Source organism: Lissotriton vulgaris, chromosome 1_1 (assembly GCF_964263255.1).
Source record: "Lissotriton vulgaris chromosome 1_1, aLisVul1.2, whole genome shotgun sequence".
NCBI classification, from domain to species: domain Eukaryota; kingdom Metazoa; phylum Chordata; class Amphibia; order Caudata; family Salamandridae; genus Lissotriton; species Lissotriton vulgaris.
Genome location: NC_141685.1, coordinates 1,096,157,318 through 1,096,183,345, shown reverse-complemented (window position 1 = coordinate 1,096,183,345; position 26,028 = coordinate 1,096,157,318). Strand labels below are relative to the sequence as shown.

Below are 26,028 nucleotides of genomic sequence, written 5' to 3'. Positions count from 1 at the left end.
TCTAAAGCCAAACCGGGCCCGAAAAATCCAAAGCCCGTAGACAAACCGGCAGGAAATGTTTACATACAGAAGAAATCCGCTTCGGCTCCGAAGCCAAAATCCTCGGAACCAAAAGCTACGCCAAAAGACTCTAGCACACCTACTAAGGCAGGTTTCTGGACCAGGGTCAGCGGACTCGATAATTCTCTCGCCTCGGTGCCCACTCTGATCAGCGATCACACTCGGCAACTCTGGGCATTAGCTTGCCTCATCTTCACTAACGGCCCCACCAGACCGCCGGGGATGCCTGGTCTCACCCTGGAGATACCCATTAAGGGACCATCTCTCAGGGAAGCCAGGAAGGGTTTCGCAGCGGTCGAAGCGTGGAGATACTCCCCCGGGAGTGATTCTAGCGCTATATAAACACGCAAATTAAATTAAATTAAATAGACAAACACCACACCGCTCGGAACCAAAAAAACAGCGCCAAGAGCGGTTTCTGAAGAAGAGGAACTTTTTCATCCGGATCCAGTCGATCCAAAATAGAAAAAGATTTATATTGATCCAGACACAGGACATGTCTCTACTGGACCATATAGGAAGAGTAAGTTAGACACACCACCTGTACCTCCAGTGCCTGTAAAGAAGAAAGACTATGCCACATCGCCTATGCAGCCTTGTTCTCCTATACTTCCTTCTAACCCACTTGCTCTACCTCAACCTATTACACCTCCAATTCACACTTTCCCACCTAATGTTTCTCCACCTACTACACCTTCACATCCTGATATGATAAAGATATGGGGGTAGGGGGTGACCCAGATGACCCTTTCACGTACCCAACTGACCCACCTGACTGGGAGTACCCTATCCCACAAGACATACCAGACCTCCCAAGTCCACACATACCCCTCAAAACCATCTCCTTCAGACAACAACATTGGTTTTATACAGTTAATTAATAGGGCTGCCATCTTTTATGGTGTCACAATGCACTCCGATGAGACAGAAGATTTTCTCTTGGATACCTTTGAGCAGTCCCAAAAGTCAGTGCAAATATTGCCAATGATTAAAGGAGTCATTAAGCATGCCCCCGAAGTGTTTAAAGATCCAGTACGTGCCAGGATTCTAAACCCTAGAATAGAGAAAGTATAGGCCTGCCCCTGCAGATCCTTCCTACATTAAGGGCAGCTGCCCTTAGATTCTCTGATCGTTTCCAATGCTAGAAAGCGCGCTAACTCCCTAACCTCAGGAGAAGCGCCTTCCCCTGATAAAGAATCCAAGTTGTTAGATGCTGCTGGTAAAAGAATAGCTGCCCAAGCAGCTAATAACTGGCGCATAGCTAACACCCAAGCACTGCTTGCAAGATATGATGGGGCCCACTACGACCAGTTGGAAACCCTATTACAACATTTGCCTGACCAATATAAAACACAAGCAAATGATCTCATTCAGGAGGGTAAACTAATTTCAAATGCATCAATAAAATGTGCACTTGATGCAGCAGACACTGCCTCTAGATATATAAATACTAGTGTGCGTCATGCCTGGCTCCGCATCTCAGGTTTCAAGCAGGAGGTCCAAACCACTATCCTTGACTAGCCGATCAACCAACAACAGTTATTTGGCCCGGCTGTGGACACTGCGCTAGAAAAAATGAAGAAAGACACAGAGACAGCCAAATCCATGGGAGCTTTACAGTCCCCACAAACACAAGGCTCCTTTCGTCGCTCCTTCTACAAAGGATCCTCCAAACAGATTGGAGCAGACAATTCAGCTTCCTTGAAAGCCACTACACAAACATTCCCCAATAGAGGATATTTTAGAGGCGTATACAGAGGAAATAGCAATAAAGGAAGAGGTTGAGGTAATAACAACAATCAAATCTCTCCCACCCCAACAGTGACTTCCTTCCGCTCCCCCCACAATATTACACTGCAGTTGGGGGGAGATTAGCACAGTTCCTACCTGTCTGGAACTTCATCACATCAGACAGGTGGCCGAGACAAATTATCCAGTTTGGTTACTGCCTAGAACTTACAGCTACCCCTCCACATATACCACCCAGGCAGCGTCCATGTCCACAGAACATCTTACACTACTAAAACAAGAGGTTCTCTCATTGCTTCAAAAGAACGCAATAGAGATTGTTTCATTACAACATCAAGGAACAGGGGTTTACTCGCTGTACTTCCTAATACCCAAAAAAGACTGTACTGTATGACCAATACTCGATCTCAGGCCCCTCAACCTATATATACACTCAGTTCATTTTCACATGATCATTCTACAACAAGTGCTCCCGCTGCTGCAACAAGGCAACTTACTTGCCACACTAGATCTCAAGGAGGCCTACTTCCACATTCCCATACATCCTACTCACAGAAGGTATCTAAGGTGTGTGGTCGATGGACAACACTATCAGTTCAAAGTCCTTCCATTCGGAGTCACAACAGCGCCCAGAGGGTTCACAAAGTGCCTTGCAGTAGTAGCAGCACATCTCAGAAGACAACAAATCCATGTCTTCCCATATCTAGACGGTAAACAACGTTTACTCCCAAACTTTTACAACGCTGGGAATCACAACGCGGTCATTACAACGACCGTCTTGTGATTCCGCATACCATTACTCTGCAAGTTGGAACAACAACTTGCGGGGGGTGTACTGGAGTTTGAAATAGTAAATTATACTATTCCAACATCCAGCGCCCCCTGGTATAATGGTATACAGAATCACAACGTGGTCGTTGTAACGACCGCATTGTGATTCCCTGCGTTATCAAAGCCAGCAGAATAATGTCACATATTAATGTAGACGACTGTCTTATAAAACCCAAGTCATTCAATCAGTGTGTTCAACACACTTGTCAAACCATTCAGACATTACACAACTTGTGGTTCATGATCAACTACACCCAGTCCCATCTCCAGCCTCCTCATATACACTAATATCTAGGGGCCACAATAAACACCTCTACAGCTCTAGCATATCCCAGTCAAACCAGGATAGCGAGCATTCAAGCCTTAGTCACAATTTCAAAACCAACACTCTCTCCCAGCCAGAGTGTTCATGCAACTCATAGGCATGATGGCAGCTTGCATTTTAATTGTACCATATGCAAGACTTCAAATGCGTCCATTACAGGAATGTCTAGTACAACAGTGGAATCTGGCTCAAGGACAATTTACAGATCTGGCGTTGGTGGACACCCACACACATCCCGCTCTGCAGTGTTGGAACACCAAAAACGTATCCAAGGGGCAGCCGTTCCTCGAACCTGTTCCACAGATAGTACTTACAACAGACTCATCACTCACAGGATGGGGAGCCCATCTCCTCTGACGTACAGCTCAGAGCAGATGGACCACTCAACAAAGAGTGCTCCACATCAATCACCTAGAGCTACTAGAAATATTCCTAGCATTAAAATCTTTCCAAGTACATGTACAGAACAAAGCTGTCTTGATCCGGACGGACAACATGACAGCCATGTACTATACACAAAAACAAGGAAGCGCACATTCTCTGCAACTATCCCAGCTTGCACAGAACATTTGGAGATGGGTTATTCCACAAAAAATATACTTGCTAGCCGAACACCTTCCAGGAGTTCACAATCAGATTGCAGATCTGTTAAGTCAACAGATGCACAAATGGGAACTACATCCACAGGTTCTTCTACCATTTTTCCACAAGTGGGGCCAACCAGACATAGATCTGTTTGCCACACACGGCAACGCAAAATGCCCAACCTACGCCGCCAGGTTTTCATACTGTTGTCCAAGGCCAATGCGATATGGATAAACTGGTCAGGCAGATTTTCATACGCTTTTCCGCCACTCCCACTAATCCCACTAGTGGTACGCAAGCCCCGACAACAGTCTCTCAAACTAATCTAGGTAGCTTCCACATGGGCACATCAACCGTGGTTCACAACGCTGCTAGAACTCTCACTAGTTCCGCACCAAAGGCTGTGCCTGTCCCCATCCCTGTTAACTAAGAACCATGGAGAGATCAGACATCCAGATCCAAGTTAGCTGAATCTGGCGATCTGGCTCCTGAATTCTTAGAGTTTGGTTACCTTGACCTTCCCCATGACTGTATGAACCTCATTAAAAAAGCCAGACGACCGACTACAAGAGCTTGTTACGCTGCAAAATTGAAAAGGCTTGCCATTTACTGCACCAATAATCATATTGATCCACTAGATGCTTCTATCCAGAATATCATTTGCTACCTACTGCATTTGCAAAGATGTAATCTTGCATACTCATCAATACGTTTACATCTTGCAGCACTTGCTGCGTACTTACAAAACAGACAACATTTGTCACTATTTTGAATCCATGCAATAAAAGCTTTTATGGAAGGACTCAAAAGAATCATTCCTCCTAGGTTACCACCCTCTCCAGAGTGGAACCTAAATATTGTTCTTACCAGGCTCATGGGACCCCCATTTGAACCTTTACACAAATGCGAGCTACAGTTCCTCACATGGAAAACAGCTTTCTTAATTGCCATTACCTCTCTTAGAAGAGTGAGTGAGATTCAAGCTTTCACTATACAAGAACCATTTTTACAATTACATCGTAACAGAACTAATCCAAAATTCCTTCCTAAAGTTATAACTCCATTTCATCTTAATCAGTGGAGTTGCCAGTGTTTTTTCAAACCCGGACTCTGTAGCAGAAAGAGCTCTTCACACCCTAGATGTGAAAAGAGTCCTTCTTTATTACATTGACAGAACTAAATCCTGTCGCAAAACAAAACAATTGTTTGTAGCTTTCTCTCCACCACATAAAGGCAATCCCATTTCTAAAGCTGGTATTGCAAGGTGGATTGTAAAATGTATCCAATTATGCTATCAAAAAGCAAAACGCACATTAACAATTCCTCCTAAAGTGCTCGCCACAAGCAAGCTAGGAGCCTCTATGGCTTTATTAGGGAACATTCCCCTAGAAGACATCTGTAAGGCAGCAACATGGTCTACAAAACACACTTTCACTAAACACTGTTGTGCTGATGTGCAAGCCAAGCAGCAAGCTGCTGTAGGCCAAGCTGTCCTCAAAACTCTTTCAAACTACTGCAACAGATACAGGTGACCACCGCTAGGGGAGATACTGCATTATAGTCTATGCAAGTGTGAGATCTGCAGCTCATATGCCTCGAACGGAAAATGCTATGTTCGAGGCATGTGGGCTGCTGAATTCATATCTGGGCATAGATCGCTGCCTAGTGTTGGGTCCGGATGATTGCATATTTTTGTCCTGGAAGAGTCTTCTAAGTATCACAAGATATGTGGCTCCTCCCCTGGCTACAGTGCGCATGGGCAGCCTCTCCATCCTCAGATTGTTTTTTTCCGCCATTGGGTTTGGATGTACTTTCCTTTACTCGAAGTTCGGAATCGAAAAAACTTTTTTTAAAGGCCAAAAGGCCTTCAGAATCGTCTGTATTGTTTCGATCGGTGCGGATATCCTAATCTACAGTTTATTCAACTCAGTACGTCGAATCGGGCCTAGGCTTTCTCGACGCCAGAACATCGGTCGTCGATGGAACGAAGTCCATTCAAAAGATGCCCTCTTTGTAATTCAAAATACCCACATATAGATAAACACCCCTTATGTAACAAGTGTTTAACTCCAGAACATAATGAAACCGACTGCCTAGCCTGTGCCCAATTTTGATCAAAAAAGAAACTTCGGGTTCGACGGGCCTCAAGGCAAATCATGCAGAAACCTGAGCCCGAAAATATCTTCGATGATGAACAAGATCTCATCGAGGCCGAAGATTCAGATCAGCAGTCGGATCAAGATTCAGAGCATGACTCCAACTACTATGTCGACAAAGAAGAAGACATCGTCGAGGTAGGAGATGACGAACAGGGGATCGGGCCGTCGAAGACGACTCCAGTGATGAAACGGGGCCTACTACATCGGGGCCAACCGTGAGTACAACGCCCCAAACATACACTTCTTTGGTTCCACGGGCTCAGGTCGAGGCATCGCCGGAAGGCCTTAGCCAAGATCTCAAAACACATTCTATAGCCCCGCGATACAGCTCGGCTAAGAATATTACAAAAGAGCCATCGGTTCAACGTAACCCAAAGTTGTTGAACTCGAAAGCAAAAGTGATGGAACCAAAAACGAAACCGAAACTAATCGACAACACAGTCTTCGGACCAAACTATGTCGACCCATCGGAGTCAAACACAAAGGTAGTCGAGCCGAAGGCCGGCACACCTACATCCACTCCAAAACAAAAGGCCGCCAAACCGAAAAGATCGGCGTCGACAACACAAAAAAGGGACTCGAACCAAAAAAGGTTGTTGAACCGAAGCAGAGTCGACAAACCAATGGCTGTGCAACAAAAACTTATCGAGCCGAAGAAAATGGACCCGAAGAAAAGCATCGAGCCGAGACAGCAAAGCATCGGTCCGAAAACACCGGTTCCAAAGATGCAACAAACTCAAAAGGGGACTATCGACTCGACTAAAAATGTCGGAACAATAGACACATCGGCTCCAAGGAAACAGGCACAACCTAAAAAGACTGTTGAAACACAGAAAACTCCCGGACCGATCAAATTTGGTCTACCAATTTCCTCTAAAAATAAGGCAGTCGACCCGAAAACCGGTATCGACCCGAAACAAACTAAACAAAAGACATTGGCAAAACAACCAAGAACTACTGAGCAGGAGATCTTATATCCAGACCCCTCAATAGAAAAAGTCAAAACTTTACATTGACCCTAATTCTGGAAAGGTCACTCTCTACAAGAGAAAAATCAGACCAGAAACTGAAAGAGACTTATGTCATCCCACTCATGAAGAAAAGGGACTGCGCAACTTCACCTATTCTATTTGAGCCTATAAAACAGACTATACCAAACCCATACTCATATACACCCACACACTCCGATGAAGAGGTGGATTATGAGGATAATGAGGAATATAATAGACCCTGACCAAGACAGTCACGCTCGACCATGGGCAGACCCAGTACATCCTGGTGATTCTCAGCCCATTCCAGATCCACCTGCATACCCTGCTAAAGATTCTCCTACAGAGGATACGGCTGCTTTTAATGCACTTATACATAGGGCAGCCCTCCATCACAATGTAGAGATGCATGCAGACCCCATTGAGGAGGATTTTCTCTTTGACACTTTTGCCACATCAGAAAGATCTGTCAAAACGCTACCTATGTTAAAAGGGGTACTTAAACATGCAGGGGACATATTGAAGGAAACAACTAGGGCACGAGTCATTAACCCCAGAATAGAAAGAAAGTACAGGCCAGCGCCAGTAGACCCCACATATATTAAGGGACAACTGCCTTTGGATTCCCTAGTGGTATCCAATGCACGTAAACGTGCAAACTCACAAACCACTGGAGAAGCTCTACCACCTGACAAAGAATCAAAGATCTTGGAGGCCTCAGGGAAAAGGGTAGCTGCTCAAGCAGCTAATATATGGTGAATATCTAATACACAAGCCCTGTTAGCTAGGTACGACAGGGCACATTATGACACCCTAGAGACACTTCTCCAACATTTACCTGAACCTTATAAAGAACAGGCTGAAGACCTAGTACAGGAGGGAAAGCTAATAACTAACGCCTCCATTAAATGTGCCCTAGACGTGGCAGATACAGCGGCCAGATCAATTAACACCAGTGTTCTGCTCGGGAGACATGCCTGGCTTCGCATCTCCGGTTTCAAAACCGAAGTACAGTCTACTTAACCCTGACTATTTATTTGGTTCAGCTGTAGATACAATCCTAGACAAAATGAAAAAGGACAATGAAACAGCTAAGTCGAGGGGAGCCTTACAATCCCAACAACATAGAGGCTCCTTTCGTTGCTCCAATTACAGAGGGGCTGCAAGAGGTAGCTCATCACAGCAGACCTCAGTCTACAAAGCAAATACACAAACCACCTACAATAAAAACAATAGAGGTGGATACCGTAGCAATAACAACAAAGGCAGAGGACGAGGGAATAATACCACCAGATCCTCTACCAACACAAAACAGTGACTTCTTAGCGCTACCCCCAGACCATACAACACCAGTCGGGGGACAATTACAGCAGTTCCTACCAGTCTGGCAAAACATCACTACAGACAAGTGGGTAAGGCAAATTATCCAAAATGGCTATTGCCTAGAGCTAACCTCCCCGCCACCCAACATACCACCAATACACCGTCCTATGTCTGCAGAACACCTAAACCTATTGCAGCAAGAAGTCATCAGCATGCTGCAAAAAGGGGCAATAGAGCTAGTACCATTACAACATCAGGGTACAGGGGTATACTCACTATACTTCCTCATCCCCAAAAAGGACGGGTCTCTCAGACCCATATTGGACCTCAGGCCCCTAAATCAATACATTCTATCAGAGCATTTCCATATGCTCACTCTACAACAAGTCTTATCACTGTTGCAACAAGGAGACTTCCTCGCAACTTTGGACCTCAAAGATGCATACTTCCATATACCAATACATCCTGCTCACAGGAAATATCTACGGTTCACAATACAAAATCAACATTACCAATTCAAAGTCCTTCCTTTTGGTGTAACAGCCCCAAGGGTGTTCACAAAATGCCTAGCGACAGTAGCTGCACATTTAAGGAGACAACATATTCACGTCTATCTGTACCTGGATGACTGGCTAATACAAGCAAAGTCGGCCCAGCAATGTGCCAGCCACATGTCCCGCACCATTCACCTCCTGCACAGTCTAGGCTTCACGTTGAACTACCCAAAATGTCATCTTCAGCCATCCCATGTACAACAGTAACTGGGAGCTACAATAGATACTCTAGCAGCAAAGGCATACCCAAACGCTGCAAGAATAAACAGTATGCAACTGCTAATCCAAAACTTCAAGCCCCAACACTCGCTCTCTGCCCGAGTGTTTATGCAACTCATAGGCATGATGGCTTTGTGCATCTTCATAGTCCCTCACGCAAGACTACACATGCGTCCGCTGCAAGAGTGCTTAGCACGGCAGTGGAACCAGGCTCAAGGACAATTGAAAGACCTAGTGTTGGTGACCAGTCGTGCATACAACTCTCTGCATTGGTGGAATCCACAAAACCTTTGCAAGGGACGACTGTTCCAAGAGCCTGTACCACAGATAGTGTTGACGACAGATGCATCCCTGATAGGATGGGGAGCCCATATCCTTCAGTACACGGTGCAGGGCCTATGGACAACACAACAAAAGAAAATGCACATCAACTTGCTAGAGCTAATGGCAATTTTTCTGGCAATGAAAGCGTTCAAAGTACATTCATGCAACAAAGCTGTGTTGATCCGGACGGACAACATGACAGTAATGTACTAATCACAGGAAGGAACACACTCTCCGCAGCTATCACATCTAGCTCAAAGCATGTGGAAGTGGACCATTCAGAGAAACATTTTTCTCATGGCGTAACGCCTCCCAGGCAAGGACAACCAAATAGCGGATCTGCTTAGCAGACACAGCTAACAGATACACGAGTGGGAGATTCATCCCACAGTGCTACAACCATACGTCCAACTGTGGGGGCAACCAGAGATAGACCTGTTCGCCACAAAGGAAAACGTAAAATGCCAGTACTTTGCCGCCAGGTTTCCACATCCGCAATCACAGGGCAATGCGATATGGATGAAGTGGTCAGGCACATTAGCGTACGCTTTTCCCCCAGCACCGTTAATACCGCTAGTGGCACGCAAACTACGCCAGCATTCACTGACACTAATCCTGGTCGCTCCAACATCGGCGAGGCAACCATGGTACACAACCTTTCTAGAACTTTCTGTGGTGCCTCATGAAAGACTGAGGCTAACACCCACTCTTCTCACTCAGAGCCATGGAGACATACAGCACCCACATCCGCAAAAACTGAACCTTTCAATCTGGCTCCTAAAGTCTTAGAGTTTGGGTACTTAAACTTATCTCCTGACTGTATGAACATTATCAAAGAGGCAAGAAAACCTACTACAAGAGCATGTTACGCTGCAAAGTGGAAGCGTTTTGTCATTTACTGTAATAACAATGACATAAACCCACTAGATGCTTCAACGCAAAATATCATTTGCTATCTTTTGCTCCTCCATTGTTGCAATCTAGCTTATTCATCTATAAGAATACACAGCATCTTTCGCTGTTTAGAGTGCCTGCAATTAAAGCATTCATGGAGGGACTCAAACGAATAATCCCCCCAAAACACCCACCTTCACCTGTCTGGAACCTAAACATCGTTTTAACCAGACTAATGGGACCACCATTTGAACCGTTGCATTTATGCGAATTACAATTTCTAACATGGAAGGTGGCTTTTCTTGTAGCGATTACTTCGCTTAGGAGAGTTAGCGAGCTGCAAGCCCTAACTATTCTAGAGCCATTCATCCAAATACATGCAAATAGGGTAGTCCTTAGAACAAACCCTAAATTTATGCCAAAAGTGGTTTCCCATTTTCATATCAATCAGACAATAGAACTGCCAGTGTTCTTTCCAAATCCACAGTCAGTACCTGAAAGGGCTCTGTAGGAAGGTACATCCTGACTATGGTTGCCCCCAACTTTTTGCCCTGTGTTTTAGCTGGTTTTGGACATAGTCGACCTGGGACCCTGCCAATCAGGACCCCAGGCCTACTGCTCTCTCTTTAAAATGGATTCCATGTACCCTAGGTACATTTCCAATTGGTACTGGGCCACCTTATCAGACCCTGTAACTCAGGGCATAGGTGTACCCAGGGCTGCCAGGGGCTGCAGCATGTATTATGCCACCCCTGGCTGGCCTCCTAAATTTGACACAACTGGCTGCATGACAGCTGGGGCAAAGTCGTGTAATCACCCTTTGCTGTAGATATAGTATACCTATATCTAACCCTAAAATGGACACACAGATTCCTATCAGTCACTCCTATGGCAGGCCTTGACAATCCTGAAGGCAGAGTGCTTGGAATCGTGTGAGATGGTGCTCTGGCATGAGCTGAGCCTGTCTGCAGCTTGCGGAATCAAGTCCTAATAGCTGTTCCATGATATCGCATACCATATACTCTTAAGTGCATTATAATCCTCGCGGTTAAATGCTAACTTTGGTATTGCTTTATCAAAACATGTCGAGTAAGGTGTCATACGAATTGGAATACTAACCCCTCGCCAATTCTGGCGACGGGGTTAGCATTCCACCCTTCTAGAGGGACACGACATGTATGTAACTGTGAACCCCGGTTAAAGTTAAGCAAAGCCTCAGCTCCACAAAATGGATGCTGCCACCACAGACACGAGTCTGACCCCCTGCAGCTGGGAGTCCTCCCAGTGAGGGGAGCCTGGACAAAGGGTTTCCTGTCAGGGGCGGTGCTAGCACCGTCCCAGACATGGTTTTGTGTATCCTGGGTAGGCAGGGCTTTTCAGGAAGGTGACTGCTGAGTGGCACCCCGGTGCTCACTACGCATAGGCCAGTCAGAACCAGTTCCAGGGGCACACCAGCCCCTGGCCTGGGGAAGTCCGGCAGGGGAGAGGGGTGTAACCACCCCCCTCCTGGTCCCACCCATAGGCAGGACCTAGTCACCGGGTCAGCCCCCTTTTTTAGTATAAAGATAGGAGCGGACCCCCTGTTCAAATTAGATCATCTTTGGAATCAAGATACCACTTTCTTCGAAAGGACTTCACGATTTCTTCTTCAAGATTCTCCCTTGTGGCTAAGGAGTAGTCACCCTGCATCCGCAGGCACCATCCTAAAGAACACTGCGGTCTGCTGCAAGTCCTTCATCACGAATCCGACGACCCAGCTCGACGAGACCCGGCTTCCCTGGCACCTCTGACCTCTACTCACCTCTACAGCAAAGCTGAGAACCGTGAGTGCGACGAGACCTCAAGGGACCGACGATCGCCAAGACTGCACGACATCTTTATTGCAAGCCCACCGAGTCTTCCACTGGTGAGTGCTTTGGGGTCCGAGAAGCCCCAACCCTGCGCAGCTCCAGCACCCAAGATCAGCCTCCCTGCATCTCCACGATCGGCGTGGGGCCCTTCTGCTGTTTGCTGTGCACCGCGTTGTTTGGCTACTAGCCGGCTGGCTTGTGGCCTTCTGAACGACGCCCGACGACAACTCTTCTGCTGGTCTGGTTGCTCCAGGCTGGCCCTTGCTTCCTTGTTCAAGAGAGGCACCCCGGACCCTCCTGGTCCACTCCAGACGCCATTTTAGGTCCACCGCGTGGGCTTGAATTTGCCAAGGCTTTGTTGCCCAATCCTGGGTCCAGCGACGCCGACAGCTTCTATCTTCGTGGGACAGCTCGATCCTCCATCCTGGTCGCCGACAACGCCTCCTGGTCCGTGAGATCTTCGAGTCAAGCGTCACCCACTCACCTAGTCGAGGTGGCTACCATCCGGTGCCCTCCTGGTGCCCACTGACTACTGGCTAGTAGTCTCGAACTTGGTCCCCTCTGCTTTCAGGTGTCATCTATCTTCAAGATCCAGGCTTGGATCCGACTGAACTTTCTTCACTGGTCACCGGCCAGCATCTTTTCTTCCGGCTCCTGGTCCGTCTACGAGGATTCCCGACGTCTTTTCAGACCTATGCAGCTGCAGCCCCTGGGCTAGGTAACTTCGGCATTTCGGTGCCCCAGCATAGCCTCACTATCCAAGGGTCAGAATCTACTTTCGTTTTCTCCCTACCAGGTCGGGTTCGCCCGAGAACACTAACTTTCTAATTCCTAGCTACCATAGACTTTTGTCCCGCATCTCGCGTGAGAGTGCACACACTGCACCCGAGTCCCCTAGGCCTCCTAGAAGTAATCTAACGATTCCCTAGTCAAGTCCTAGCGATTCCAAAAGCTATTAGTACTGTACTTACCTGCTAGGAATTTCGCATTCCACTTTCAGAGTATATGGTTTTCCGTGCCCCTCGGGCATTTGTATATACTGTGCTAACTTAAGTATTTTTGTAAGAGTTTTGGTTTGTGCTTAGTACCCTGTCCTCATAAAGAGTACAGGGCTGTTGTGATCTTTAAATAAATAACTGTTTATTTTCATAACACTTGTGTGGTGTCCTTTCACTTGGTATTCAAGGGGTATATGTGTGGTAAACAGCTGGCTTAACACGCCCTCTCGAGTCTTTAGCCTTAGACTGCTCGTATCCACGCTACTAGGATAGCTGGTCTATAAGGTTGACTTACAACCAATCATCAATAAGGGTTGCTGGACTGATACATAGTGTTCACTAGAATAGTGAGCACTGCATATCAGGCCACCTTCTCACATTGGTGAGCAGCGGTTGGGATTTGAGCTTGCTGTTGTTTTACCACACGTATCCTAAGAATATCTTGTTGAAAGATCACATAAGTACTGTTAGGTACATATAACTAAAGCTTAGAATACTCTGAGTTCTACTGAACCAGCTGTTGTAGCTCCTCAAGGCTTAGCACACCTTGGCTGCAACTCTAGCAAGGGATCAGTAGGTAACACATAGTGTAGGTAGGTGCATCACTTACACCACACTAGAATCAGCATGTCAGACAAAGGAGGAAACTCTGAGTATCCCCTTGTGTCAGTGGACCCTCCACAGGTCACTTCAAAATATGCTGCTCTTAGCTTCCATGAGATGAGACAAGTGTGTACTCTCCGGAAACTAAAACAGGGGTCTAACCCCACCACTTCCTTTCTGATTGGTCTCTTAGAGGCTTATGATGCCAGTAGGGCTGGTAACCCAGACCCTTCTAATCCAGATGGAAGTTTGCCCTCCTTACAGGGTCCCTTTGATATCCATCCCCTCCATGAGGCAGATGATGCTGAGGAGGAGGATGAGTTGACAGGGGATGAGGCAGATAAGGGACAGCTAGAGGTCAGTAGACTAAGCAGGTCCAACTTAAGCAGACATGAGCTTGGTACTGGGGGACCCCTGGGCCCACTCTCAGGTCAGCTTAACATTGGGAATGGACGAGTTAGGTCTCTATCAAGAGGCTCTAACAGATCCTTTCGAACCAATGGCTCTCTCAACTCTTCTCACAGAGGAATGTCTTCCCCTAAGAGGAGAGTGTATGAAGCTGAAGAAAGGGCAGTCAAACTGAGGATTGAAAGGGAAGAACTTGCCCTGGCCAAAGAGAGACTTGCCCTTGCTAGAGAGCAAGAATTATGTGGGCTACAGCCCACTGGTGGCAGCAATAATCCTAGCAATAGGGAAAGGAGTTTTGATAAAAAGCACCTGAATAAGATAGTGCCCCCCTTTAAAGAAGGGGATGACATCCACAAATGGATTACTGCTTTGGAGAGAGCCTGCACTGTGCAGGGTGTTCCCCAAAGTCAGTGGGCAGCTATCTTGTGGCTCTCCTTTGATGGTAAAGGTAGAGATAAGCTCCTCACCACAAGGGTGGAGGATGCTAACAATTACAAAATCTTGAAGAATGTACTGGTTGATGGGTTTGGTTTAACCACTGAACAATACAGGATGCTGTTCAGAGACACCCAGAAAACTCAGTCTCAAGATTGGACTGACTTTGTTGATTGTGCCACTAAGGCTTTTGAAGGCTGGCTACTGGGTAGTAAGGTTACTGATTTTAAAGGATTGTATAATCTAATTATGAGGGAGCAAATCTTAAATAATTGTCAGAACCAGTTATTACATCAGCACCTGGTAGACTCTGATCTGACCTCTCCACAGGAATTGGGTAAGAGGGCAGACAAATGGGTCAGAACCAGGGTTAGGCCTAAAAACCAGGGTGGTGACCAGAAAAAGGAATCAACCAAGCCTCAAGAGAAGGGTGGGGATAAATCCACAGAGAAGACTTCCCAAGGGCCCCAAAACTCCAACAAGGGTGGTGGGTCCCATAACACTCCTTCAGAACAGAAGAAACCTTATTGCCATACCTGTAAGCAGGTGGGCCATTACAAAAGTGATGCCGGTTGCCCTAAAAATGGTAATAAGGGAAATATACCCCCAAGTAATACTCCTAAACCTCCTGTTACCACTAGTGGTAATCCCCCAGGTGGTGGGAGTTCCCCCAAGAATGTGGTGGGCATTACTTTGGGCAATCAGGAGGACTATGGCCTAGCCAGGTTCCCTGACCACACTCTTGTCTGTGAGACTGGCATGGGGTTTGCCAACTTCACTACTGGACCCCACATTTTGGGAAAGTATAGACAAGAAGTTTTAGTGAATGGTCAGAAAGTTGAGGCATTCAGAGACACAGGGGCCAGCCTCACCATGGTGAGTGACCATCTGGTCCCCTCTGCTCAACTGACCCCTGGTTTTACTTATCAGGTGACAGACATTCATGGAGTGAAGAGAAGGCATCCCATGGCAGTAGTCAAGCTCAGTTGGGGTAATGTCACAGGGCCCATGAGAGTGGCAGTGACAGATAACCTACCTGTAGATTGCTTACTGGGGAATGACCTGGAACTCTCAGCATGGGCTGAGGTGGAGCAAGAAACTCACTCCAGGATGATAGGCCTATCCAGACAGGTTAGTGGGGCAGTAATAGCTACAGCCCCAGTCCAAGCACCATTCCTCCCTGAAAAGGTTGGAAGGGCAGTGGTAGCCACTGCCCAGGCTCAGACAGACTTTCCAGAACAGGATAGGAGGGCTGTGACAGTCACAGCCCAAACACAAACTGAGTGCCCTCCTGAAAAGGTTGGCAAGGTTGAAATGGTCTCAGCCTCTACTCAAACAGATAGTGAGGGTGTGAAGCCTGAAACAATGGATCACTCCACTCAAACAGAGAGCATTAAGGAGGAAGAAGAGTCTTCCCCCTCCCAGACACTAGGTGAGAGCCAGCCTCCTCAGGGAACTGACTCTACCCCTGTTGAAGGAACTGCCCCAGAGGTAGTCAGGCCTAGCCTGGCAGAGCCCCTGATGGTAGTGGAACCTTCCCAGGTGGGACCCAGTCTGGAGCAGGTAACCTGCACCTCTCTACCCTGTCTCAGTCAGCCCAGGGCTGAAGAGATCAGGGAGGCCAGTGGTGGACCCCAAAGGGCCCCCTGTCCAAAAGAACCCCTTAATCAGCAGATTAGGATCACTGAAGCTGGTAACCCTAGCCAAGTGAAAATAGAACAGGCTCCTGAGGGATCCCCCTTAAAAGTAGTTAGGGAACTCCCACAGCTGGACACTGTTGGGCACAGCCAAACATGGGGCCTAAAAACCCCAGACCTGACCTGTCCCTCCAGTAAGCCAAACAGAGGGACTCAGCCTCCAGCTTTAGGTAGCCAGAGGCTGACCCTGAGAGCTCAGTGCATCTCAGCTACAGAAAGAAAGGCACACATGATGAATGGTGATTGGAGGAAGTTGAGCCCAAAGGTAGAGGAGCCTCACTTCAGTACTCCATCCCAGCATCAGCCTTCTTCTTTCCCAAGACACACCAGAGACAGAGATTCCCTATGGTGGAGACCCTCAGATACCCTTAGGGTGAGGGGTTGCCTAGTGGACCATGACACAGGGGGAAACCAAGCCAGAGCTGGTCCTTCCTTATATGGCCACTTAGGTAATAGAGGCTTACCTGGACAAGGATAGCCTTATCTCCTTTCGTTTGGGGGGGGTTGTGTAGGAAGGTACATCCTGACTATGGTTGCCCCCAACTTTTTGCCCTGTGTTTTAGCTGGTTTTGGACATAGTCGACCTGGGACCCTGCCAATCAGGACCCCAGGCCTACTGCTCTCTCTTTAAAATGGATTCCATGTACCCTAGGTACATTTCCAATTGGTACTGGGCCACCTTATCAGACCCTGTAACTCAGGGCATAGGTGTACCCAGGGCTGCCAGGGGCTGCAGCATGTATTATGCCACCCCTGGCTGGCCTCCTAAATTTGACACAACTGGCTGCATGACAGCTGGGGCAAAGTCGTGTAATCACCCTTTGCTGTAGATATAGTATACCTATATCTAACCCTAAAATGGACACACAGATTCCTATCAGTCACTCCTATGGCAGGCCTTGACAATCCTGAAGGCAGAGTGCTTGGAATCGTGTGAGATGGTGCTCTGGCATGAGCTGAGCCTGTCTGCAGCTTGCGGAATCAAGTCCTAATAGCTGTTCCATGATATCGCATACCATATACTCTTAAGTGCATTATAATCCTCGCGGTTAAATGCTAACTTTGGTATTGCTTTATCAAAACATGTCGAGTAAGGTGTCATACGAATTGGAATACTAACCCCTCGCCAATTCTGGCGACGGGGTTAGCATTCCACCCTTCTAGAGGGACACGACATGTATGTAACTGTGAACCCCGGTTAAAGTTAAGCAAAGCCTCAGCTCCACAAAATGGATGCTGCCACCACAGACACGAGTCTGACCCCCTGCAGCTGGGAGTCCTCCCAGTGAGGGGAGCCTGGACAAAGGGTTTCCTGTCAGGGGCGGTGCTAGCACCGTCCCAGACATGGTTTTGTGTATCCTGGGTAGGCAGGGCTTTTCAGGAAGGTGACTGCTGAGTGGCACCCCGGTGCTCACTACGCATAGGCCAGTCAGAACCAGTTCCAGGGGCACACCAGCCCCTGGCCTGGGGAAGTCCGGCAGGGGAGAGGGGTGTAACCACCCCCCTCCTGGTCCCACCCATAGGCAGGACCTAGTCACCGGGTCAGCCCCCTTTTTTAGTATAAAGATAGGAGCGGACCCCCTGTTCAAATTAGATCATCTTTGGAATCAAGATACCACTTTCTTCGAAAGGACTTCACGATTTCTTCTTCAAGATTCTCCCTTGTGGCTAAGGAGTAGTCACCCTGCATCCGCAGGCACCATCCTAAAGAACACTGCGGTCTGCTGCAAGTCCTTCATCACGAATCCGACGACCCAGCTCGACGAGACCCGGCTTCCCTGGCACCTCTGACCTCTACTCACCTCTACAGCAAAGCTGAGAACCGTGAGTGCGACGAGACCTCAAGGGACCGACGATCGCCAAGACTGCACGACATCTTTATTGCAAGCCCACCGAGTCTTCCACTGGTGAGTGCTTTGGGGTCCGAGAAGCCCCAACCCTGCGCAGCTCCAGCACCCAAGATCAGCCTCCCTGCATCTCCACGATCGGCGTGGGGCCCTTCTGCTGTTTGCTGTGCACCGCGTTGTTTGGCTACTAGCCGGCTGGCTTGTGGCCTTCTGAACGACGCCCGACGACAACTCTTCTGCTGGTCTGGTTGCTCCAGGCTGGCCCTTGCTTCCTTGTTCAAGAGAGGCACCCCGGACCCTCCTGGTCCACTCCAGACGCCATTTTAGGTCCACCGCGTGGGCTTGAATTTGCCAAGGCTTTGTTGCCCAATCCTGGGTCCAGCGACGCCGACAGCTTCTATCTTCGTGGGACAGCTCGATCCTCCATCCTGGTCGCCGACAACGCCTCCTGGTCCGTGAGATCTTCGAGTCAAGCGTCACCCACTCACCTAGTCGAGGTGGCTACCATCCGGTGCCCTCCTGGTGCCCACTGACTACTGGCTAGTAGTCTCGAACTTGGTCCCCTCTGCTTTCAGGTGTCATCTATCTTCAAGATCCAGGCTTGGATCCGACTGAACTTTCTTCACTGGTCACCGGCCAGCATCTTTTCTTCCGGCTCCTGGTCCGTCTACGAGGATTCCCGACGTCTTTTCAGACCTATGCAGCTGCAGCCCCTGGGCTAGGTAACTTCGGCATTTCGGTGCCCCAGCATAGCCTCACTATCCAAGGGTCAGAATCTACTTTCGTTTTCTCCCTACCAGGTCGGGTTCGCCCGAGAACACTAACTTTCTAATTCCTAGCTACCATAGACTTTTGTCCCGCATCTCGCGTGAGAGTGCACACACTGCACCCGAGTCCCCTAGGCCTCCTAGAAGTAATCTAACGATTCCCTAGTCAAGTCCTAGCGATTCCAAAAGCTATTAGTACTGTACTTACCTGCTAGGAATTTCGCATTCCACTTTCAGAGTATATGGTTTTCCGTGCCCCTCGGGCATTTGTATATACTGTGCTAACTTAAGTATTTTTGTAAGAGTTTTGGTTTGTGCTTAGTACCCTGTCCTCATAAAGAGTACAGGGCTGTTGTGATCTTTAAATAAATAACTGTTTATTTTCATAACACTTGTGTGGTGTCCTTTCACTTGGTATTCAAGGGGTATATGTGTGGTAAACAGCTGGCTTAACACGCCCTCTCGAGTCTTTAGCCTTAGACTGCTCGTATCCACGCTACTAGGATAGCTGGTCTATAAGGTTGACTTACAACCAATCATCAATAAGGGTTGCTGGACTGATACATAGTGTTCACTAGAATAGTGAGCACTGCATATCAGGCCACCTTCTCACAGGCTCTACATACACTAGATGTCAAAAGAGCTCTTCTATACTACATTGATAGAACTAAGGATTTTAGGAAAACTAAACAGTTGTTTGTTGCCTTTTCACCACAACACAATAGCAACCCCATCTCAAAATCTGGGTTAGCCAGATGGATAGTCAAGTGCATTCAAATCTGTTATCTAAAAGCGAAACGCACTTTAACAGTTCCCCCAGGAGCGCATTCTACACGCAAACTAGGGGCATCCATGGCTTTCCTAGGAAATATTCCTCTAGAGGAAATATGTAGAGCATCCACATGGTCTACCTTACATACATTCGCAAAACACTTTTGTGTAGATGTACATTCCAAACAGCAAGCTGCTGTAGGACAGGCTGTTCTAAAAACACTTTTTCAGACTGCTGCAGCTGGCACAGGTTGCCACCGCTAAGGGAGACACTGCTATACATTCTATGCACAGATATTAATTCAGCAGCCCACATGCCTCGAACGGAATATGCTACCTACCAGTATGTATCTGTTCTTGGCATGTAGGGCTGCTGACATTCATATCTCCCACCCTCCTCCCCGGTGCCTGTCGCAGCTGTAGCATTCATTCATTCTTACTCTTACTTTCTTGCATGGACATCTCTTACTGTACCACACTCCATCTCTGCCACAATGGCGAAAAACAATCTGAGGATGGAGAGGATGCCCATGCGCACTGTAGTCCAGGGGAGGAGCCACCTATCTCGTGATACTTCGAAGACTCTTCCAGGACAACAATATGCAACCATCCGGACCCAACACTAGGCGGCGATCTATGCACAGATATGAATGTCAGCAGCCCTACATGCCAAGAACAGATGCATACTGGTAAGTTAGCATATTCCTTACCAGTATTCATCTGTTCTTGGCATGTAGAGCGGCAGATTCTCACACGCCCACCCGCCTCCCCGAGACCTGTATCTGTTCCAGTTCAATCTTACTTAGATATACACACATGGACATCATTTTCTTTCTACCAACTCCATCATTTCCCATCATGGCGAAAAACAATCTAAGGACTGAGTCGATGGCCATGCGCACTATCGTCCTAGGGAGGAGTCAACTATCTCGTGACTACAAAGACTTCTTCCAAGACAACAACAAGGTGCAAACATCCGAGCCCAACACCAGATGGCTATCTAATGCTAAGTGTGAGAATCTGAAGCTCTACATGCCAAGAACAGATGCATACTGGTAAGTAGCATTTTCCTTCTCTCGTGTGCGGCTGCTTGGTAACCATGCAGTTCGTGGTTAACAGGCCAAACCAGCTAATTCTACGAGGACATAGATACAATAAAGTTTGATGTCTAGCGGGCTCGCACTTACTTCTGATTTCTCTTGAGTTTTACCACTATTCACTCCGCCACCATTCCATTGTAAATTTGCTGGTGAATGCTGCTTGATTCTTTCCGGTATATAGTGAGACATAATTAGTCGATCTTGAGTGCAGCTTCTCTGTGCACCATGGTACTTGTAGTGTGGAAGCCTATATTGTATAGTGATACTGATTCCGTGGAGTATGTAAATTATGGATGCAGGGCATGAGATATTTGTCATTATCTGCCATTAAAGTCTGTTTGCCTCTGACATTTCGTTGAGTCTTTAGTTGACGGTGTTGAATTTTAAAATTAAGTATGCTTCATTTTGCATCAGTCTTGCCTCAACGTCGCCTCCTCTAGGGTTGGGCTGAAGGGCATTTAGAACAGTCCACTTGAAGTATTTTTCTCTATGCCCTTTATTGATGAAATGGCTCACTAGGGGGGGGGCTGAGGCTGTTTTGGTTTTAATGCAGGATTTGTGCAGTACTATTCTGTGTTTTTATTGAATTTTCAAGCGTGCAACAACTGCAATTACTTATCCAGCAATATTGTATTTAGGACATTACAAAATTAAGTGACACGACATAACACAACTCATTCTTTTCTTTACGAGTACTTGTCTTATTTTGTATTTTGAACAATGATATGCCCCTCCACTCATTCAAATTTCGTTTTTCTAATATACATGTTTTCAAGTGGACAAATAAATGCGTTTACAAAAATGTTCGTACTGCAGTTGGAAAACTGGCTGTGTTTCCATTGGATATGGCCTTTTACAAACGTTAAGCCTTCTATACTCTGTGCACAAGCAATACAATTTACACATTTGTGATGTACCTGAATTGGCTTTAGATTCCAATGTGAAACTAGATCTCGTTTTTCAATTGATTGATTACTATCTGCTCGCACAACTTGTGTGCCTATGCTGAAAATTCTGAAATTGTATCGCCTGTGCCCAGACAAACTAGCAGTGGCATAGCCAATAGGTCTCTCCTTAGGGACCTTATACCTGTTTAGTTATCCAGCACAATATCCTTGGTGCAGCAACATCAGGTGTTGCATGGCTAAACACTTATAAGGTCCCAAAGGTGAGACCTATTGGCTATGCCAATGCTTGTTTGTTTATTTGCTTGGACTGTTTTCACAGTCCTCTGCATGCTATGCAAGCTGTTAGAGAGGTTAGTTCTCTGGTGCTGGTTCTCATCCTTGGGTCATCCATACCTGCGACTGTCACTGAGTGTAGCTCTCAAGTGTAAGCATCTAGGGACAATATTATTGCAGGAAAGCCTTTCAGCTTAGTAAGTCTTGTATGTCCCACTACTGATATTTCTGGTATGAATCATTGTATTTTCTTTTTCAGCTCAAACCTCATATCAACGGGCCGTTCACTCCAGACCTGGCCAACCCTGTGTCTGAGGTGGGGGCCATGGCAGAGGAGAAAGGCTGGCCTCTGGACATCAGAGTTGGTATGCCTTTTTCAACTCTTTTAAAATATATTTGACAAGACTTGCATGGCAAAAGAGAGTGGAGGGTAAATAACGATCTGTGTAATGAGTATAATATGTAATCAAGCACTGCAATAGTTTTGCTCCCCTGAATTTACTGTTCCTTCCAAAACCACAGGTTTCTAAATTCGACTTATGCCCTTGAAGTGAGGGCTAGTGCTTGTAAGGAGGCTGATGGTGGTGGATTTGCAGCCATGCACTAATCAGGCTGTGTGTAAGAGGGGCTCTTAAATTATTCATCCAAGTTAAATTGTAGCATTAGACCAAATCAGGCAAAAACTAGTTGAGAAAGGGTACAAATGCTTGGGTAGATTCACTCATTTAAGGTCTTTTAGATCCAGTGTTTATCTTCTCTTACTTCTTCCAATCAGCTGACTCAGGCTTCTACTCTCTAATCCTACCCCATTATATTAAGCTGGTCATCTCAAACCTGAAACCTTTCTTATGTCCTTGTTCTCCAGCTTAAAATTGTAGAAAAACACTTTGTGTCCAGTACCTGGCTCTATTTTATGAGGAAGTTAGGAGGTCTTCTGCCAGAAGCAAATTACATGGTAAGAGGTGGTATGAAGCAATAATTGATGGTGTAGTCGCCGTCAAACTTAAACACTGTACTTTGCTCTAGTTCCTGTAATTTGTAGCAAGGTATGGTATTTATTTGCTTTTGACCGGTCTCACTCATACTTCCTTTTTAGGAATTCTATAGTTGCCATCAACAGACACCACACTATGTACTGCGTTTCTTCTGCCTAAATTAGCATTTGGAAAAAAATCTTTGTTTTTATTATAGCGCATAACATTTGTTTACTGTTGGCATTTTTCATGCACTTTCATTATTAGTTAATTGCATTTTGATCACACTAACCCTACGTTTCCAAAATTGAACCAAGACTTATGATGTATGTTTCTTGTGTTTTACACTGTCTTTTGATTTCCAATAGCTTTTCATCAATGATGATCAGTCTTGGGTCTTTCGATAAGAGAATGAACATTTTGATTCAAAGAAACCTTAAAAGCCAGTTTAGTCAAGTACTTAATGGCCCTAAACATTTGCAGTACTTCTATGAATATGTCCCAAAATGCTGTCATTGAGCACAGTAGGATAGTTGATAAATCCTTGTAAAGTTGCTGGAATTTACGTCTGAAGTTTCCTTGATACCCTAGTGCTTCTAAACATCGCTGAAATAGACCTAATCAACCTCAACCAAATACGCTCTCCCAGCTATAGTCATAAAATATGCTTTGTTCGAGGCATATGAACTGTAGATCGTATACTTGTGCATAGATAGTCATTTGGTGTTGGGCTCGGATGTTTGAACTTTGTTTCTGTCTTGGAAGAAGTCTTTGTAGTCACGAGTTAGGTGACTCTTCTTTAGGACGATAACGCACATGGGCATCGCCTCCATCTTCAGATTGTTTTATTCCGCCATCGGGTTCGGTTGTGATTTGCTGCCCTCCGGGTCGATATCTGTTTCGAATCTCCTTTGACGCGCAATCCCTCTCCTCTTGACTGTATCTTTTAAACAAACTCCTCGATCTTCGACGCGGGCCGTTGGGCCTATCCGCGTCGACCACGCCAGCAGTTAATGGAAAGGACTCCTTTCAATAAATGCCCGGGTGTGGTTCTAAATTCCCACACATGGACGTGCACAAGGTTTGTAATCTCTGCCTCTTCCTGGAGCCCGAAGACCAGAACTACGAGGCCTGTGCGTCGTTCAGGTCGAAGAAAACCATCCATGACTGTCGGGCTTGACGTCACGAAATGTCACATGGAAGCAGCTAAATTCCTGACATCTTAGGAGCAGATCCCAATGTCCAGCCGGAACAACAAGGTGATGAAGAAGACATCTCCGTCCCGACTACTCCAACATCGAAGAGGAGACAGTCACCCCGGCTTAGCGGTCAGTGAGTACTGAAACCCCTCTCCCAAAAACCAAACCTAAGGCTCAGGTCGACACCGGCAACCTGATTCAGACGCCCCGCCCTCTGGTCCGGCTATGAAACCGGAAGACAAGCCTTCTGGCTCGAGCCAACCCCATTCTAGTTCCAAAAAGTCACCTTCGGTACCGAAGCACACGACCAAAGATGTGCCATGCCCTTCATCGGCACATAAGACAGCCTCGACGCTTAAGTCCTTTGCGGCGAAACACACCAAGGACAAACATTCGGAACCAGAAAAATCTTCGGAGCCGAAAATGCCTTCGAGCCGAAAAAAACGTCTGTGCCCAAAAAAGTCTCGGAGCCACAAACTCCTATACCAAAACCTAAGGAGTCCAAGACCCCGCAGAAAGCCTCAGAGCCTCGGTCTAAATAACATTCTGACCCTAAATCTTTGGCACCGAAAAAGGACATACCACCCACACAGTCTGTACCAGATTTTTCGGATCCATAACAAAAAACTGTTTATAGTGACCCGGAAACTGGTAAAGTTGTCAACAAACCTCCTAAAAAGAGAAAACTGGACACTTCAGAGAAATATGAAATACCCAAGAAACGAAAGGAAATGGGCACTAACACTTCTCCACCTCCTTCTCCTCCAGCTGATCCAAATCTCTTAATTTCTCCAGATCACTCCCCACAATAAACTTTTTCACCTCAACCACAAGATGATGAAGATGATGAAACAGATGGGGATGGGTTTGGAGATCCAGATAGGGATGATGATGCACATACCATCCCACACAACGTAGACCCTTAGGATGACTACATCACAGATCCGGACCCACATAATGACTCGGATCTCTATCCATCTAGGCCATCACCAAAAGATGAGAATATTGGTTTTGCGCAAATAATTAATAGGGCTGCTCAATATCACGGGGTACAATTACATTCTGATCCCTTAGAGGAAAAAATTTACTCAAAACCTTTGCACCCTCACAAAAGTCCACGCACTCCCTGCCAATGTTAAAAGGCATGCTAAAACTTGTGCCAGAAGTTTTTAAGGACCCTACCGGAGCCAGGATTCTCAACACCAGGGTGGACAAGAAATAAAAAGCCGCTTCCAATTACCCAGTTTACATTAAAGGTCAGGTCCCTTTGGATTTTCATGTTGTGTCAAATGCATGCAAGAGGACAAACTCACAAAGTACTGGCGACACCCTCCTCCTGATGAGGAATACAAACTGATACACATCTGGAAAACGTATCGTGTCACAGTATGCAAATCAGAGCCCCAGTGAGAAAAGTAAAATCTTTCCTGGGCGTGATGGCGTTGTGCATTTTTCTGACACACAAGCCCTTCTCTGCCGGACTTCTTTAGGAGTGTCTGGAGTATAGGTGGGATCAATATTCAAGCAATCGGGGGAGAAGATCACACTCTCTCACAAAGCAAAACAGTTCCTGAAATGGTAGTGCTCACTGAAAAATCTTCAAGTGATGCCATTTCATCAGGATGTTCCCAATGAGTCAGTTGTAACATATTCATCCGTTATTTTGGGGAGCGCATGTGGATCACTTCCAAACCCAGTGAACATGGTCTCCGAGGTAAATGACTTATCGCATCAGTCTCCTCAAGCAGTTCACCTGGCGATGAAGGCTTTTCTCCTGTCTTTGAAGCTGAAATCCCTGTTTGTTCAAACAACAACAATGTACTATTTGATCAAGAAAGGAGGAGCAATGTCCAGTCCATTGCTTACGAAGCCTAGACAATTTGGAATTGGCTGATAGATGGGCACCTGAGAATCACTGCAACTCATCTTCCAGGAGCTCAAAATGTTAAAGCAGACTTCCTAAGCAGGGTTCTTCAGAAAAACCACGAGTGGGATCGTCACGACAAGTACTCACATAGAATTATTCGCAATCGTGGAAAACAAAAAATTGCCTAAACAGAGACGCAGGGAAATGCCCTTTGGATTGAATGGTTCGTCAGATTTCTCTGCGCCTTACCTTTGATTCCTTCCGATCAGTTCTCATTAAACTGTCTTAGTTCGAGGCATGTGGGCTGCTGAATTCATAT

The 26,028-nt window shown here is 46.6% G+C and overlaps 1 protein-coding gene across 1 annotated transcript in view; it reads left to right on the top strand.

Annotated features, from left to right (window-relative positions):
• Positions 1-26,028, top strand: part of ACO2 (aconitase 2) — a 340,183-nt gene that overhangs the window by 165,599 nt on the left and 148,556 nt on the right. The window contains exon 9 of the mRNA XM_086963512.1: positions 21,929-22,034. Coding sequence (XP_086819638.1) covers positions 21,929-22,034 — 106 coding nt within the window. The remainder of the gene's footprint in view (positions 1-21,928; positions 22,035-26,028) is intronic.